Source organism: Anastrepha obliqua, chromosome 1 (genome assembly GCF_027943255.1).
Source record: "Anastrepha obliqua isolate idAnaObli1 chromosome 1, idAnaObli1_1.0, whole genome shotgun sequence".
NCBI classification, from domain to species: Eukaryota; Metazoa; Arthropoda; class Insecta; order Diptera; family Tephritidae; genus Anastrepha; species Anastrepha obliqua.
The window spans coordinates 34,677,599-34,696,692 of NC_072892.1; the positions used below are offsets into that span (position 1 = coordinate 34,677,599).

The 19,094-nt window shown below is 37.4% G+C and overlaps 1 protein-coding gene across 2 annotated transcripts in view; it reads left to right on the top strand.

The window, feature by feature from the left end:
- The first annotated feature begins 5,429 nt into the window (after window positions 1–5,429).
- Window positions 5,430–19,094, top strand: part of LOC129249460 (protein takeout) — a 31,202-nt gene continuing 17,537 nt past the window's right edge. Inside the window, exons 1-4 of one of the 2 annotated variants that reach the window (XM_054889300.1) lie at window positions 5,430–5,493; window positions 5,818–6,177; window positions 15,584–15,702; window positions 15,848–15,969. In XM_054889300.1, the coding sequence (XP_054745275.1) occupies window positions 6,096–6,177; window positions 15,584–15,702; window positions 15,848–15,969 (323 nt within the window). In that variant the 5' untranslated portion in view covers window positions 5,430–5,493; window positions 5,818–6,095. Of the gene's footprint in view, window positions 6,178–15,583; window positions 15,703–15,847; window positions 15,970–19,094 lie in introns of both variants that reach the window. The other variant, XM_054889290.1, reaches the window with a different exon arrangement.

Genomic DNA, 19,094 nt, shown 5'->3' on the forward strand with positions numbered 1-19,094 from the left:
AACGACGATTAAGCAGCATAACGACACTTTTTTTCCTTCGTGCAGCCGGCTAAATCGAATTATAAGACGTTATCACGTCAAAATTTATTTATTAAAGTAACTGCGACCGACGGTATTGCAAGTTATTATTTGCAGTCTTTAATAATGGGTTTACCCCACTGTATGCATACATGAATATGCATAAATATATTTTAGCTACATAAACTACGCGTAATTATTATTACATGAAGATATGAGGGAACTCCCATTCCATGGGTAGGTCTTTGTCTCGAATCAAGTTAAATTGTTTCTATATTATGCACGCGCCCATATGTAAGTATATGTGTGTATATGTTGGGGATGTTGGACCCGAGATCTCAAAACTTACAAAGTCCTATCCTGGAATTGGTGGCATATACAATTTTCGGGATTTGCATTTTTTACGAAGCATATAAAGTGAAGACAGAAAAATCCCCTTCTATAGCATCAAAGCAACATTGCAAGTCACTCTGTTTTTCTGATCAATATTTTTTTGTTTTTGTTTGGTGGGTGAGGTAGGGTTCAAAATGTCTTCGCACTTACAGTGACCGTCGTCTACCGCGTCGCACACTGGGGATTTTTGTACAGAGATGCGGAAAAAAGTATACATCCCAAAAAATATTTACATTTTTACTACTAACGAAGTTGTATATATTTGTGTATGAAAAGAACATGTCTAAAAACTATTTTTTAAAAAAATTTAAAAATTTTTTTTTTTTAATTCATAAATTTTAATTTTTTTTTTTATTAATATAAGCCAGCAAATATTTACGCACAGGATACATGTAAGTTCATAATTCTGAATTACCCTCAAAATGTCAAAACAAAATTAAAAGTGTTTCGTTATCATTATGCACATACTAGAAAGCGTTTAGTTATTATCATTGCCAAAAAATAATCAGTGGCGCCTGGTGGCACCTGGCAATTGATTAAAACTGAAAGAGACGTTATTAAGCAACACGTTGATACTAGTTTCTGACCGTAGGTAAATGTAGCTCAACTTGCAGATCCAAGAATATGAAGGAATATGATTTTTTTTTTTCGTAAAATTAATTATAAATAGATAATCAAATGCTTTACAGCCTTTGTTCTTCCGACTAAAATATATAAAAATATCGTATCCTAAATGAAAAATAAAAAATTGGAAGTTGGCTCAAGCAAAAAGAAAAAAAAACCACCTTGGGCTTTGAAGTTTTTTCTTAGTCAGTTCAATACTATAAAAAAATTATACTTTTGACATATCTATAAAAAAACTGTAAGTCGGAGTTTAGTAATTCTTTTTGATTTTATTGTTGGTTCTATTCTGGAATTTAGAAATACCATTAAACATTGCGTAGGTGGTATGTTGCAAATTTGACTTTTTTCCGCAAAATCCCCAGTGTGCGTCGTGTGGTGTGACCACTAAAACAATCCCTCCTCTCCTTCTGGGGAGACACCTTTCCCGAAACTGCTTTCTATATTACTTCGGGAGGGCCCAGGACGGCATCCATAAAGGACCCACGTCTGGGTCCACCATATTTGTAGCCAGCTTTCATGCTATAGGCTCGCCTTCTTGTGTCTCTATCTGTGCGGCTTCACTTTGTTGCACTGTGTCGAGGTCGATCTTTTTTTCCGTAATACGTTCTCGATGTATTTCTTTACCGCGTTCCAGCTGTTCTCGCGTTTGAGCATTTTGCTGATTATGTTGCTCGGTGCGATGTCGCCAATCTGCTCCCTCAGAGCATTTCTTTCCGCGAGCCATCTATTACAACTATAAAATTTGTGTTCAGCGTCATCGCTTCGCAGTATATGCACTTGGAATCGGTTATCTTGCCCATGCGGTCCTCGTATAGGTATCTCCGGAAGTATCCGTGGCCCGATAGGAACTGAGTTAAGAAGTAGTTCACTTCCCCGAAGTTCCTTTGGACCCATTTGTCAATTGATGGAATAAGTTTCGCCGTCCATCTGCCACTCGGTTCAGTGTGTTCAATCTTCAACTCTTCATAGGACTGAAATATTAATATTCGTGTTGCATCAAATAATAGTAGAATAATATAAGTGAACGGCCTTCCACTTCAGTTATTATTATTGTTCTAGGTGAATTTAGCGACCACTCGAATAAAGCAGCATGAATCTCTGGCTGCTTACGCGATGTAATATGGTGAAATGGGCATCTAATCTTAAAAGGCAAAGTACGAATTTATAAAACATGCGTTGGACCAGTACTCACCTATGCCGGTGAAACCCGATCAGATACAATCGCAACACAACAAGCAATGAACGAGACTGAGACGGTAACTCGCTGAGATCTTATGCGCAACGAAGAGATTAGAGGGATATGCGACGCGCAAGACATTGTTAGGTGGAGGCGAAGACGATAGAGGGAATGGAAAAATCACGAGCTAAGCATGCCCGACAATAGGTTGACTAAATCAGTAATGACGGGAAAGCCAATGACTATGAGGCCACCCGGATGCCCTCCCAAATGCTCGAATGAGTGTTGGATATCCAGCTCTATCGATAACTAATATTATTTTACATTCAATACAATCCAAAAAAATTGCAACTTTTGTATGAAAATTGCTGAAGAACCGGATTTAATCTTATAATAAATAAGAAGAAGAAGAAGGGATCTGAAAGATCTCTCTCTACACCTTGCAAGCAACACTTTATTTCAACTTTCATCGCTTGTAAAATCTGAAGACCTCAGATTTTTATTGAGAACTAGCGGCTTCAAGTTGACAAAATCTTGAAAAACTGCTAATTAGAAGGTTGCCTTAAAACAATATGTGGGAGGCGTGATCCCACTTCAGTGCCTAAAATAAGAACCTGAAATACGAGTCTATTCTTACGCAGGAGAAAAGCTTTCATCGAAAGTGGCCCACACAATCGTCACTCGATTCAGAAGGTAAGGAAGTAAAAGAATCGCATTTAGAACAGTACCTGTAATGAGCTGTAATTTGATATTCCTCTTTCTGCAATACTTTTGTACTTTTTAGTATAAATTTAGCTATAACCTATCCACTTACAAGCTTTATTTGTTGCTTTTTTTCAGTGAATTGAAAAATTTATCTCGCCCAAAAGATGGAATTAACTCGAGATGATTTATTACGATTTTCGAAGTGGATTATCGAGACCGGAATGCACTGAACACTTTTTTTCGACTGCTGACATCACACACTGAAGCAACACACTTAGCCACTGTGAAACACTCCGTAGTCCAGTAGTCCAACGAAGCCGTCGATCTTTGCAAGATGAATTTCGTGAAGGTCGTTCAAAAGCGGTTGTTGTGCCAGAAACAGTCGATATTGTGCGGCACTCGATAATGCAAGATCCTCATATGATATATAGGAGTAGCCTTGCGCATTAGTGGGACCATCGTACAATCAATATTCTATGAAAATTTGCTCCTCAAGAAGGTTTATACCCCCTGGATACCGCATAATTTGACAATTCCGCAAAAAATCAGTCGTGTTGATTGGTGTCTCGAATTGTTGAAAAAATTCAGCCGCTGTGGTTCAAAGCACGTCTAAGGTATTGCCACAGGCAAATTATTTAAAAACAAACAAAGCCATCGACAGTATGGGTGTTTTAAGATGAGCCTAATCAAACAAAAGTTGTTCGCAGAAGAATCATCTCAAAGTAAATGGTTGCCTGTTTTTTCTGAAGTGTTCAGAAAATCTGTTATCTGGTCATGTCTCAAATGCACCAATAGAGTAACTTAAAACTGTCAATTCTGAGTGGTACACCAGGTACAATTTGTTTGGCAGAAGTTTTCAGAGAATTAAGGAAAACTAACCGCCCAAGACGAATCATTCTTCACCAAGGCAATACGAGCCCTCGCGTGCCGGCTTACACAAGAGAGGTTTTGAGTACTCTAAAGATCGAATTAGCGGGTTATCCGCCGTACAGCTCTAATTTTGCGCCTAATTATTTCTTTTTGTTCCTGATCATCAAAACTAAAATGCGCAGTCAACGCTTTTCAAAGCCTGAAGAAGCTGCAGTAGTCTTTAGAGTGGCAAAAGAGGTTGTAAGAGACTTCGTTTATATAGAAACCAGCATTAAAAACGATAACAGCCTTGAAATCCAATGAAGAATCTCGCTTACCAACAAAGGCTACTTTGAGCTAAATAGGCAACTAAGCAGAAAAGTCCTCTCTCGACGAACAAAACTAACACTCTGCAAGGGTCTCATCATGCCCGTTCTCTTGTATGGCGCAGAAGCTTGGACGATGGCAATATGGGATAACGCGCCACTTAGAGTGTTTGAGAGAAAGATTGTGCGCAAAATTTTTGGACCTTTGCACGTTGGCGACGGAGAGTATCGCAGGCAATACAACATAGACATGACACAGTGAATAAAGATCCACCGTCTACGTTGCTTGGGTCTTGTCGCCCCAATGGATACAAGCGCTCCGGCTCTGAAAGTATAATATTCGATGCGGTACCAGCTGGTGGTAGCAGAGGAAGAGGAAGGCATCTTCTGTGTTGGAAAGATCAGTTAGAGAAATACTTGGCTTCACTTGGTGTGTCCACCTGGCGTCAGTTAGCACGAGAAAGAAACGACTGGCGCGCTTTATTGAGCTCGGCCAAAATCGCTTAAGCGGTTATAGCACCAATCAAGAAGAAGAAGTTGCTTTTGCAACAATATTTTTTGCAATTTTTTGCGGATTAAGTGTTTGAAAAATAAAAATGGGGATCGCGGGATTGTAATTCGCTCAACCCGAAAATTTCGGGATTTTAAAAATCGAAAAAATTGGCATCACTAGTAGGTATGCACACTTTTACGTATCATCTAGCGTGCGAACTTGCACTTGCGCACACATACATACATACTTGACTTATTGCCGGAGTAGAGGCCAGAAGCTTGAGTGGATGTACATACATACATATGTTGATACCAGGTCGTTGCAGCCGTTGCAGAATATTATTATGGTAACAGCTGCTCTTGCCTTTGTTGTTTAAGTTCAGATGTGGCGCGCAGTTATGCTGTGCGGGGAAGTACTTTTTTTATTTATTTTTAATTTTTTTTTTATTAAAATAAAAGTAGTCACGCAGCTACTACACAGCACACACACATACATACACGCACTTATGTGAGTTCGCACATACAAGAATGCACACATACATACATACACACATACATACATACACACATGCATACACCTATGGGTATCCTTTGTTTGTTTCAGCATTTTCGTGTTCTACATATTCGCCTCTTTCTGCTTTAATTTTTGATTCTGCTTGTAAACACACATACACACACGCATATACCATACATGGAGCCATGTATTTCATTGCGTCGTATTTGCTTTCTCTTCTCGCGCATTTCGTTTCTGTTCCATTTCGGCTTTCTTCATTTCTTTTATTGCACTCGTCCGCCATAAGAAATGGACGTTGGCTGCTTAAGCTTCTGCATTTCTGGCAACACAACTTGGTTAAAACACCTTGGCCAACAGAGTTTCAGCTCATTTGTGGCCCAAACCGCGTGAAAGTTGTACGTCCATCAGGCAGACGCTCCCGCTCGTCTCGTGGCATAGCAAAGAATATAAAGAACTAAAAAAAGAAAACAAATATCAAAGTGAAAGAGTTAACATTAGAATTGGCATTCATTATTTATAGGCCACTCACGCGTACATTTCGTTATAAATCTACATACAAACATACATACATACATACGTGTGTACAATACATGCATAGTATTCTTTGTTTGCCATCGAGTAACATTGAGCGTTCAGTCTGTGCGCGTTTTACGCGTTTGTGTGTTTTACGGCTATTTTCTTTAAGTCTTGACCTAATTTTCGTTTAACTGACATTCCAGTGACATTTTTTGTGACTACCGTTGGTATTCGAAGAAACGGCGCCAATTTGCTCGTGGCTCAAAGTGAAATTGTTTGCTACTCGAATTTTGTTAAGCGCCGATTTCGTTTTATTGCACTTTCGCTGGCAACGATCGCTTAACTCAAATATCGAAAGCATCACTTCAGTGCGTTTCAGTGCTACCCGCATCTACCTTCAATATTTAGGGAGTGCTAATTATTTGTGAAAAGATCTGCAACTTTTGCTTTCCGAAAAGTGAAAATACTAATAAAGAAAAATATGAAAATGTTGAAGCTCGGTTTGATTGCGTTTTTGACACTAATCAGCTGGATTTCGGTGAAGGCGCAGGATGATGTGCAACGTGAGTATTTATTTATTTATTTTAGGAAGTAGCCAAAACAACAACTATTGGTTAGAATTAAGCTCAAGATACAATAGAGTGAGGTGGCAATGGCAAACCTCCGAGTGCATTTCTGCCATAAAAAAGCTTCTCATATAAAAAGTCATCTGGCATTCAGAGGAGGCAAAAAACTGCAGGTCACTTTATTTGTTGTGGAAGCACATCACGGTCTTCACCACACATTGGATGAGGAAATCGGCCAAAGACCGAACAGAGGCGTAAGCGCGTAACTAAATAAGAAAATCGAAGAAAAGAAAAAATTTTGACCAGTTTTGACAATTTTTGTATTGTTTTTTATTTTATTTTTTTTAATTTTTATTAATTCCAAAAAAATGTAATTCATTCTACAAAGAATATCATATAAATCAAAGTTTCCAACTTTGTGCAAGATATATAAAAAATCGACAAACTATCATCAGAATTACAAAATTAAAAGTTTCGAATTTGAAAAAATCTAAGTACGCAGTTTCATAGCCCATTTAGTTTCAATATAGTAAAGCGAAGGTTTAAGTTGGCTAAAAATTCTCGTTGATTTTTGACAATTTTTTTCTGACGATGCTGCGCATTTTCTCCAAATAAAAAAATGTACTCGTTTTAAGGTGATCATGACTTAAAATTTTTTAAAGCAGATTTTAAATTGGTATTTTTGTGCTTAAATCTAATATATGTATGTATGTATTATTATTAAGCTACTGCGCACTGCGACTGAAAAAGACCTACCCTATATTTCAAGGGTTTTTAAAAATTTTACCACATTCTGGGGTTTATTGTACCATAAATTATGCGGGGCACGGCAATACCACAGTGGCGTATCCTTTTGCTGATGTATCCTTTTTCCGATGCATCTTTTTTTTATAGTGCAGAACATTCACAAAGGATGTATTCTGAATTTTCAGTGTACATTTCACAGAATCGTCAGGTGATCGTCTCAGAGATGGTATCTATTTTGTTTAAGTGGTATCTCAGCCTACAGTGGCGTGTAAGGTAACCAGTTAGAAGTCTTAAGTCTGCTTTGCTTCGTGAAATAAGCTTATCAGAAGTTCCTCTGTCTGGCATTAGGAATTATTTCGCTTGCCGCTCACCGATAGAATTGCGCCAGTACTCAACGAATTTCTTCTCGTACCACTTTCTAAGAAATGCGTTAACGTGACCTTTTATACAACCACGGAAAGACTCAGGATCAATTAGAGGCATATTTTTCCATTTTTTTAGCTGGATGATCAGCTATTTTATTTCCCTCTTATCACTCATGTCCAGAAACCCTAACTGATCAAACTGTGTTGAAGTTCATATTTCGCTTATAATAGGCTAACGAAACAGACAGTTTGGGATACGGAAGTGCTTTCATGTAAATCAAACAAGAATCCATAGTATTCGCTGGAATTTTTTTTTGGCTTTTTTTCTAGTCCTCTGTAAGACAGTTTCTAGCTCTTTCGGCATTTTGTAAATGTATGATTCTTCGTGCCTTCTCTAAGATGTAATTTTGAGAATTGTAATTTTAAATTGCCCATTATTGCATGCTTTGATTTTTCCATTTAGAAGATCGTATATTTGGAGCATTTGTCTTTTCGAGGAGCATGGAAATTTAAGATAAATTCCGTATTAAATATTTTCCTGTAGATCCATTCCTTAACAAAAGATTGGTTCTTCTCCTCATATTTCTCTACATATAGACTATTTACGTCTAGATCCGGACTCAAATATTCTCGACCAGGAGTGTGACGAGCTCTGGTGCAGTGGCTCTCATATCCTGGAAAACTTAAAGTATGTTCTCGTTTTCATTATAATTTATTTTACCAGTCTACCATGTGGTTCAGAAACACAGCGAAGAGGGGCATGCGTTATTGCAAATTATATTTATATCTAATTTCTTCAAGTTTGCGACTTAGACCACTTTCATAATTGACACTAAATAAATTCTGTATAAAGTTGAAATTACATCCACCTTCTCAAGATTCATTTTTGACGATATCGTGAGTATTTCCACTGAAATAATCCTAATTATTGGCCAGCACCGTTTTACTACCACCGTCGTCGTATAATGTGTTTTTTTTTTGTTTTTTTCTAAGTCAAATCCAAGTATAGCAGATGTCTGAGATCTCATTAATTTGCTGCAGGAAAGGCTTACCAAAGGAATCGAGTCGTGCCCTAGCTAGCTCTGGACCCTCACATAACTAGTGGAAAAGACTTTCCTTCGCTCCTTCCGCTTGACAGCTTCTGCAGATAGGATTGAAGGATAGATTGAGTCTAGCTGTATGATCCCCTACTTTCCAATGCACTATGGGGTTTTTTTAAATTTTTTTGGCATAAATCACAAATTTAAAGATAATGACTTAAATGACAGGCGAATCACGTAGATTAAAGTAGAATTTCGGTTTTTGTTTATTTTTTCATTCGATTACGCCTACACATCCGCCCTGAACATGATCTTTAAAATAATGTAACAATTTATAGTAAATTTTTGTTTCCATATATTTAATTTATTTCGCGAATTTGTGCATTCTTAAACAATAAATATTTATTTAAAATTAATTAAATTATTTCTTTGTTTTTATTAAATTTGTATGGGTGGATAATTCCCTTCCAAAATGGCTTAGGTACATTTTTAAACTGCATATATGGGTTCTAAGAAGAAAGAAAAATATTACGTAACTTACAAACAGCTTATTGAGACTACTTACTACCAATATGAACTTAGTTTTCTTCTATTTTAATATATTTTTCCTCAGAAGTAATCACATCAAGTTCAATATCTTCGTCATATTCTTCATCTTCTTCCTGATAATCTTTGTCATTATTTGTTAAAATATTTAAATATGGCGATTGAAGCAGCGCGAAAACTTCTTTTGGTATGTCTTTTTTTTTTATTTTTGTTTTGTCGTTCTTTTAAAAAGATAGTGGACAAAAATGGGTCCAAAGTATCTAAGGCTCTGTTAAAAACATCTGTCATATTATCCAGCCGACTGCAGTTTCTTGCATGCCCCCTTCTATAGCTCTTATAAAACTTATTTCGGGATTCGGATGCATGTTCCCCAAGACAGCCAACAGAAACCAGCGAGTTTTTTATTATTTGATGACCATGTACTAGTACATTGTGAACAGTAGGGGACATAGGATACCAAGGATAATTGTAATGGTACAGTTCAAAAATCATTCCACCAAAGGTTTCAAACTTGCTTGAGCTAATTTCATGCTCATAGGAAATGCTCACTAAAATTATATAGAAGTTTTTCAGTAATTGTTCTTCAACATTTAAAATTGAGGCTAATAAGGCTACGTCAGAAAATGCCCTCCTTGCTGTGTTGCCGTCATTGGAGTTTCCGCTGCCGTTTGGAATAGGCTTGTCTACATTGAGGCCCATTTCCTTTAAGAGCTATTAATTGAGGTTTATCACAATCTTTAACGAGCCACTTTTTCATCTCGACTCTATATGAAAGTTTCAACACAAACTCGAAAAAGCGGATCCAAGCATGCAAAGGGCTGATTCCATATTGAAGGGCATGTGTTTTGGCCTTGAAAACTTCTGAATTAATATCTTTAATATTAAGTAATTGTGTTGGCTTTGCTCCGCAGATGGGGCAAGACTGGCATGAGTTGCATCCCGACATTATATTTAAAACTTTCCCATCAATTAGGGTCATTTGTCCTAAATATTCCACAAATACCTTTTTACCATTATACCCGTGCATATATGATTTCAGATTTCGAATCTACCTTAGATTCATTCAGACTTTCACCAATTTTTTTAATATATGCTGCTTAACTGCGACTTCTGCCCGATTATTTTTGATATAAATATCTAGCAGTTCTACATTTCCGAACATATATCCCTCTGTAAAAGGGGCAAATTTGTGCAAACAAAGTTAGTTACATATTATTGTGGACGTTTTAGTAAGTAACTCTACATTTAAAACTCTGTGCACTTCTGTGCGCCTTGGAAGTTCTATTATACGAAACGCACCTATACTTGTTAAGACTAATTTAAATAATACATATGAATAAAACACGATATACAAAATCTAAACCACACATAATTGAAAAAATGTTACTAAACTATAATCTTATATTACCTTCCATCATTTAAATTTGGATTCTTTGTTTTATTTGGATAACTCGAGCAATCAAACTTTTTTCAATGTATTCCACCAAACTGTGCACAAAGCGAACACGATAATCAGCTGACTTTGAAGGCGTACCGTTCAATCAGTGTGATCGTAAAAAATTTTAACGACTAATTTCTCAACTAATTAGGGTATGGTAAAAACAAAAATAAAGCTTATTTTAAAATACAGGATACGTTATTTTTTTAATATATGCCAAAAAAACGCCAAAAACCCCATAGTGCAATGGCCTGTAAGGGTTGCAGTAATACGTAAGATGTTTGGCCGAGAGCATCCTAACAGATCATTCGCCCGATTCGATTTTATATGACGGTCATGTGTTTTTTGTTATAATACATGTAGTTAGTTGCTTCCATCTACTTTCGGCTAAAGCATGATAATGTGAAGCAATGGAGGCTTTTATCGTATTGAGTGGGGCGCCTCTGCTATTTCTAGTGTCGAGCCTTTTCTTGCTAACTTATCCGCTTTTGACTTAGACCACTTTCGTAGTTATGGGCACATATGAGTAACTGTAATTGGTTATATCAGCTTTGGCGTTTCGTAGGAATCCCCTACAACAAATGATACCGTTCTCCAACCATCAACACTTTTCTTGCATAACCACACATTTGCCCATTTCATTAATTTCCAGGTGTAAAGCAGTGTATCGAGGCCAGCGCTCTATAAACCATAAAGGGCTTTAACCCCGTGATTTTCCATTTAAAAATTAATTGAAATTATGAAAATTAATTACAAGAAAAAAAGTTAAGCTTTTAGAGAGTCACGATTGTTATCTATTTCAACACTGCTGACTAACACTAACACATGCACACATGCACTTATATATGTATATGAGTATATCCGTAATATTAATTAGCATATTTGTAGGTACATAAATGATAATAGACAGATGTTATATGCATACAAATATAAGTAAATATATTTGCATTTATAAATTTTAATACAAATTTATCCGCCTGAAATGTAAACGGACTTGTTGATACTTTGTCATTACATTTACATACTTATTAATAGTAATAACTAATATTAAATAATAAAAAGTTATTTCAACAACTTTCTAGAAATTTATTTTCATATTCACAAGTTAAAATAATGAAAAAATATATATGAAATGAACAAAAAATATAAAGAAATATTTCTGTTTCAAAGTACTTGCCACTATTACCCCATATTTTGGGTACCGCATGAATTCCATCGCTTCTTCAGACTGTGGACGTCTTTCGTCAAGATGTCTAAGTACAGAATGCAGAGGTGTGGGCAACACCAGATTGTTAACAGCCCCACAGCGGTTTTGAACAAATCAGCTGATTGGCTGACGTTTTCGAAGATGTACGACGGGGATATATTATACAAACAAAAAAAAAAATTGACACAGCCACCCCGCACCATAGTTCGTTGCCATCTGAACAACAACTTTTTGGAAGAGCGTAAGAACTGTTAGAATTCTTCAGCAGAGTACCCGTTGATGTTACAGCGCGGTGAGCCTCAGAGACATAGGAAGCTAGATTATAAGATCGTACGGTCACAGATTCTCCTACAGGGACCCTCACTGCTCAAAAACAAATCAGTCTACACAGTCCCCGACCTTAACTTCAAGAAAGACTTTACGTTACTTGGTACGTTTTCCACCGACAGCCGAATGGGACAAAGGGAAGGTGATTGAAAGATACGATATTGAAATCTACACTGACGGTTCTAAGGTGAACTGTAGTGTGGGAGCTAACTTTCATTCGGAGCCGCTCAACCTGTCTCCGTCAATTCGACTTCCTGACTATGCCAGCGTGTTCTAGGCCGAACTGTTAGCGATCAGAGAAGCATGTAAATCACTAAAACTCCATAAGGAAGTTGGTGCAAGAATAGCTATCTTATCAGACAGTCAACCAGCTATCAAGGCCTTAGACACCAACTCCATTTCATCCAAACTAGTCCTACAGTGTAGAGAGGAACTAGAATTGCTTAGTCATTGGCTTGAAATTACTCTGATATGGGTACCCGATCATAGGAACATACAGGGTAATGAGGTAGCGGATGAGCTAGCAAGAGAAGGTTCGACACTAGACATAGCAGAGGCGCCCCACTCAACACAATAGAAGCATCCATTGCATCACACTATCATGTTTTAGCCGAAAGAAGGTGGAAGCAATTAACTACATGTATTACAACAAAAAACATGTGGCCATCGTACAAAATCCAAAGCACGAATTACCTGTTAGGATGCGCTCGACAAAAAATTTCACGCATAACTGCAACCCTTACAGTTCATTGGAAGGTAGGGGATCATGCAGCCAGACTCAACCTCCCTCTCAATCCCATCTGCAGAAGCTGTCAAGCGGAAGGGGTGAAGGAAAGTCTTTTCCACTACTTATGTGAATATCCAATGCTAGTTAGGGCATGACTTCACTCTTTCGGTAAGCCTTTCTTACAGCAAAAAAAAAATAAAAAAAAAGACATCATCACACGAGAACAGTAGAAGTAAAACGGTGCTGGTCGCTAATTAGGATTTTTTCAGTGGAAATACTCAACCACTTCAACAACAACAACCCGTTGACGCGCCAATTTTGCTTTGAATGACCAAACCTAGTAATCTATCATTCTTGGTTTTTTGCTTAGTGCTCTGCTCAAACGCATTAATTGCATTCGATTACCTCAACCGGTTTTAATAGTTTATATTTATTAGCACCTTGATCAAAACGATCCCGGGGTATATTCAGAAAGTCCAAAATACAAATTTATTCCCCAAAAGTGAAATTATCGCCTTCAAAGTACTCTCCACCTACTGCAACGCCCTTATGGCAGCGTTTGATCCAGCTCTCGAAACATTTCTGGGACTCTGTTTTGAATCGTTTAAGCAGAATAAAATCGCAGAGAGGTATATCAAGTGAGTTCGATGCCTATGGTACTCGTTTCGTTCTTGGTCAAAAATTCACTGCTAATGATGGCACTGGCGATGGTGCGTTATTATGATGCAAGTTGCATGAGTTGTTTTCACACAAATCTTTTCTTTTTTGCCGATTTGCTTCACGTAAACGTGTCTTAACGCCCAAATAGTTGTTCTTATTAACTGTCTGGACTTCTAACAAAAATTCATAGTATAAAATATCGTTGCGGTCCATATAAACCATGAGCACCTCGTTCGTTTTTGACTGATCTTGGTTCATTCGGAGCTCCACTTACTCGCCTGATTTATGCACCCGACTGGGAAATCATGTCTTTAGTGATATCAATGCGGCATGAAATTCAGGTTCTTCTGGACCATTTTTACAGCAACTCGGCGCAAGCCGAAATCATTAACTGCAATGTCCTGAACGGATCCAGAAGCCATGTTCAAGTCCTCTGCCGGCTCTCTGATAGTTAACTTGCAGTTATTGAATAACTTTTCTTTCATTTTATTGATTTTTCTATCAGTTTTCAATGTTTTAAAATTCAATTTTTTACGCAACATTAAATACAAAGTTGTTGTTGTAAATACAAATCCATTTGTACAACGGCGTAACCTTTACATATATCAAGCAATGGCGATACAATTTTGCTCGGAATGTTAATCACAGATTTGACAACCTAATAAAAGAACGGAACTCAAGTCAATTGACTTATAGCACCAACTGGCGGTTGTTTTGGGGACTTTTGTAAATTATTCTTGTGGTTGATATCTTTGATGGTTTTGATGATGTTGGTGGTGTTGATTGTGATGTGTTCTAGGTTGTTGGGCTCGTTGCTCGTTGTTGAATGGTCTATGATGAAATCTTGTACCGTAAGTCAAATCTAAATTTTTGTGTTGGTTGTGGTGTTCTATGGTTTTGACACATATACAAGCGTGCTCCAAATCATGTGAATGTATGTATGTATCTTACCGAATCGACCTCGTCGAAAACAGGTCATAACTTCGGCGTCGTGAACATTCGGTTTGGTCGACGATTTGGAAACATGTCCGAACTTTCGCATGATTTTCTGCACTTCGTCCTATCGAATTGGACTAATTTCTTATCGCCATTTACAATATGACGAAGGAACCTTTTCCGTGTTTGCCTAAGAACTCACAGTTCACAAGTAAAGCATCACCCTTCAACATATCTCGGCTTCAACTCGTTCTCCCATTTATTTCTCCAACTCCTTTTGCACTTTTCCACAAATCTTTAAGAAGTAGTGCCTAATATTAAGAATCTTCGACCTCAAAATCATTACTCTTGAAGTGTTCGTACCACTTGCGACCAAACACGAAAATAGCGACCTTTCTCCTAAAACTTAGCAAAAAGGACCTGAGAGTACTGGTGGGTGTAATCACAGGGCACGACGCTTATGGTCAGCATATGACTGCCATGGGGGTCGTCGACAGCCCGATATGCCTATCCTGTCTTGAGAACGACGACACTGCAGAGCATATTCTCTGTAGCTGTCTGGCGTCTTTCAGAATCAGACTTAGGATATTGGGTTGCGATATACTGAGTATGGATAAAGTCCATACTCTTCCTCTCCCGTATCTCTTAAGATTCATCAAAGAATTCAAGAGATTTGTGGAAGAGTGACTTCAAACTAATTTTTCCGTCTTACCACCCACATTTATCACAACGGACCTGTGAGGTCTAAGCAGACCAACTACCACCATAACCTACCATCCACATTTTCTTCTCTTCTATCTCCCTATTCTTTCTACTGAAATCTCCTGACTGGGTGCTTGAACTTGTCCAACCCCCCACAAATCTAATATAACCACTCGCGACACGGCTGTGTCGCTGCCTGTATTTACGAGCATTCGAGCCGTAGTTTTCTTCGAATGGAAGTAGAAAATCAAAATTTCACACAAATTCCGAGAAATCGACGCATCTTTAAAAAAATACTTACACTGAAAACAAAAGCGTAGTCAATGCATGCAAATTACTTATTTGAACGAAGCCATTTAAGAAAAATTTATTGCATTATTGGAAATGTTTAACATTTATTATTGATTGTTATTTGCTGAAATATTTTAATCGAGACATGATTTGAATTTTTCTTCAATCGAGAAAAGTTTTAAAATCCGAGTAGCAAAATACTCACTTATTGTCATTGTTTTTGTTTTTGTTTTTTTTCACAACTAGACTTTGGAATTTGAATATGTTTCGTGACTATTGCCATGCCTTACCGCATTTGTGCTTTATTATACATAACCGTTATTTTGTGTAGCCAAAAACATCAATTAAATGGCGAAGCGCTCTATTATTACTTATTACGTTTGTCGTTGGATTTTCATTTATTTTTAACGCTTTCAGCCTACTACTTGCAACAGTGTCCGCGCGATGAGGAATATGTCAACGAATGCCTGCGTGACAGCGGCAACAAATTGGTGCATTATCTGCGGCAAGGCATACCTGAGTTGGATATTTACGAGGTGAGCTGCGGGTTATTGCGCCCGTTATTCAAGCAAATGTTAAATTTCAACCCCTTAATTGACACACACACACACACACACACACACACATACACACACACATTCTCATACTCAATTGACTAACTCACACAACATTTTCTTACAGATTGAGCCGGTCGTCATCGATGAGATTGGCATTGTGCTGGGCAGTGGACCGGACGGTTACCGAGCCCTATTCCGTAATATACAAGCGTATGGTGTTAGCAACATAACTGTAACGAATGTGCGGTGAGTAAACCCGAAAAAATATCAACTTATTCTTAAGTCATCGTAAAAGATGTTCTTCCGAGAGTTTAAAGTGAAAATATCGTTAAAAAGCAGAAAAGCTCCATAGGAAAAAGAGCTAAAAATGCTCCAAAAAACTGCTTGTGCAAACTTTTCTCAAAGTAGCTCACAGCTCTAAGGAAACTTACCTGTACTACCTTTGCTGCTTCGGTTTCTAAAGTTTTTTAAGAAAAGTAGCCCAAGGCCGTCCATGTTTGGTTTAGAAATTAACACTGCGTCAAGAAGCTACAGCACTAGGACTTCTTGTCAAGTTTTGACGATTTATTTGCTCTTATTTAATTTTCATAATTTCTGTTTTACCAAAATATAGTTCATTCTCCTACCAACCAAACCAAAAACCATATAAATCTAAATTTTAAGCGTTGTGCAAATTTAAAAAAAATTCAGCGAATTTTTATCACAATTTTAGAAAACTTTCCGGTTTTGTAGTTTATTAAATTTTAGATGTTTTAAATGTTTTTTTTTTCGTGTATTTTCTCTACTTTTCGAATTCTCGGTATTTTTTATGTGGAATTAAACAGCTAACACTGGTAGCAAAAAAAAAAATGGCAAAAATCAAAGCGATTTTTGAGGCACTTGAAACTTGCACTTTGTTGCACCGAAATTCAATTGGCGATAGAACTGAGTACTAGAAATTTTTCTAAAAAATATGTTTAAAAAAATCTTTTTTTTTAATTTGTTGATTTTTTTAAATTTGCACAAATTTTGAAACTTGGATTTTTATAGTTTTTCCAGCAGAATGAACTATATTTTTATTAAAAAAGTTATTGAAATTGAATTTTATTAAAATTTTAATATTTATTATTTATTCTTTATTGAAATTGAATTTTATTAAAATTTTAATATTTATTAAAATTCAATTTCAATAAAGAACAAAAAAATGGTCGAAAATTGTTAATAAGTCTATAGCACAAGTTTCTGAAAGTTGTGAGTTTGCGTCTTATTTCTAAAAGGGAAAGTAAAAAAAATTTCGGGCTTTTGGGCTAAGGACACTCATGCATCAGAGCTTGGCATGTCGCCTGTACATGTTTGGCGGATGCATCTTACTCTCTATAGAAATTGTATCGGAGTATATCCCCAGGTTAGAAGATTCCCATGGAAGATTCAATTTCCAAAGTCCTATTAGAATTTCTGCGAAGATTCTCAAACTATTCTTATTTAACTCCATTTAACTCTTTAAAAGGGTTTAGGTGTATGCTACCTATCATTGATTTTGATAGCGACAAATCCGATAGATTGCCCCCACAAAAAGGCTCTGCGCTTATAAATGGGGAGGCCACTTCTTTCGAGACTAATTACTCTGCTACTTCTTTCTCATCAGAATAAATTAAAATCCCATAATTCAATGTTTTGAAAAGAAATCCAGAAAATTCGTTTAAAGTGTCTTGGAGCTCTTGGGATCCATACCTGATTGTTCCGATCTATGATATCTAGCTGATGAAGACACTTCAGCACCAATTTTGATGTAACTCGGAAAGAGTTGAGGGCCTTGATTGCTGCCTGGTTATAAGTAAGGATAGCTATGCTTCTGTTGTTGTAGTTGCGTTCAAAGTCAGAGGGAGCACATCTTTCTATTACGTAGAGTTCCGCTTGAAAAATACTTGCATTTTTGTCTACCACTTTCGAGTATCTTTTCTCCGGTCCACAGATACCTGTTCATGCACTTTCCTCGGTGAAAGATCCATCCATGTACCATAGGTTATAGAAAACCCTTCCCAAGTTATTTTATTGTCCAGTACAGCCTTCAAGCATTTGATCAAACTGATGACGTGGCTGCCGAATTTACTGTCACAATTTCGTTTGAGATGGCCAAGCTTAGTAGTTTGGCGAGGGAAAGATACTCTGAATACATCCGATTCAAAAATGTACCATCTAAGTCTGGTGAATGCCGGAAAGCAGCAGAAAAATTGCTTTATACCCTCCTCAGTCTTCAAACACGGTATACGCAGTGGATCGCCGATGATGCCTATGGTGGCATCAGAAGAAATTTTGCTGTTACCCTCTTAGTACTTTTCAGGAAACACCGCTGATTGGCGGCCGCCGTAGCCGAATGGGCTTGTGCGTGACTACCATTCGGATTTAACAGAGAGAACGTTGGTTCGAATCTCGGTGAAACACTAAAATTAAGAAAAACATTTTTCTAATAGCGGTCGCCCCTCGGCAGGCAATGGCGAACCTCCGAGTGTATTTCTCCCATGAAAAAACTCCTCATAAAAATATTTGCCGTTCGGTGTCGGCTTGACACTGTAGGTCCCTCCATTTGTGGAACAACGTCAAGACGCACCCCACAAATAGGAGGAGGAGCTCGGCCAAACACCCAAAAAGGATGTAGAGCCAATTACATACATATAAGACCTGATGCACTCGAAAGCTACCGCATTCTTGACGTTAAAATTGCCTCCGACCAAATTGAACACTCCAAGGAACCGCAACTCACCAATTCATCAGCCAGTTCACTGCTTTGTGCACTATTCACATTTCTAAATAGATTCTGACCCAGAGTCTGTCTGGAGCATCATCAGTAACAATTCTAAATTCATCGTTGAACACACATACTCAGAAAACCCACTATTATTAGACCACCTTAGCCAGAAATTCAATGGGAGATACTATTCTTGGATATTGAAAAGACATACGTGACCAAAACTTTGCTGTCAGCAGTCAAGGCGATCAATAAATAGCAAAAACTATGATCTGTAGACGATAAATACCTCGAATCAAAGATGAAAGGTTTAAGGCAGAGAAAGACGAAAGGATCACTTAGCAAACCCTTGAAAACAGAACAATCTGGAGCGACTTCCATTAGCACAGTACTTTGTATCACCATCGGGAAAGTCGGGACAAATAATAACTGAAAGCCATATGGCTTATATGGTATGGAATTAAAGCCTTACTTCTTTGGATGTCTGACAGACTTAGAATCCGCAGTCATCCTCATAGGTATTTCATCTATTTCTATTTCATTCATATTTCCCAAACAAATGGTAGCACAGAGCATATTTAGTTCTAAAATCGGTCCCTCTGCATGCTCATGGACGATGTGCCTTGAACACACAATGCCTCTGCTC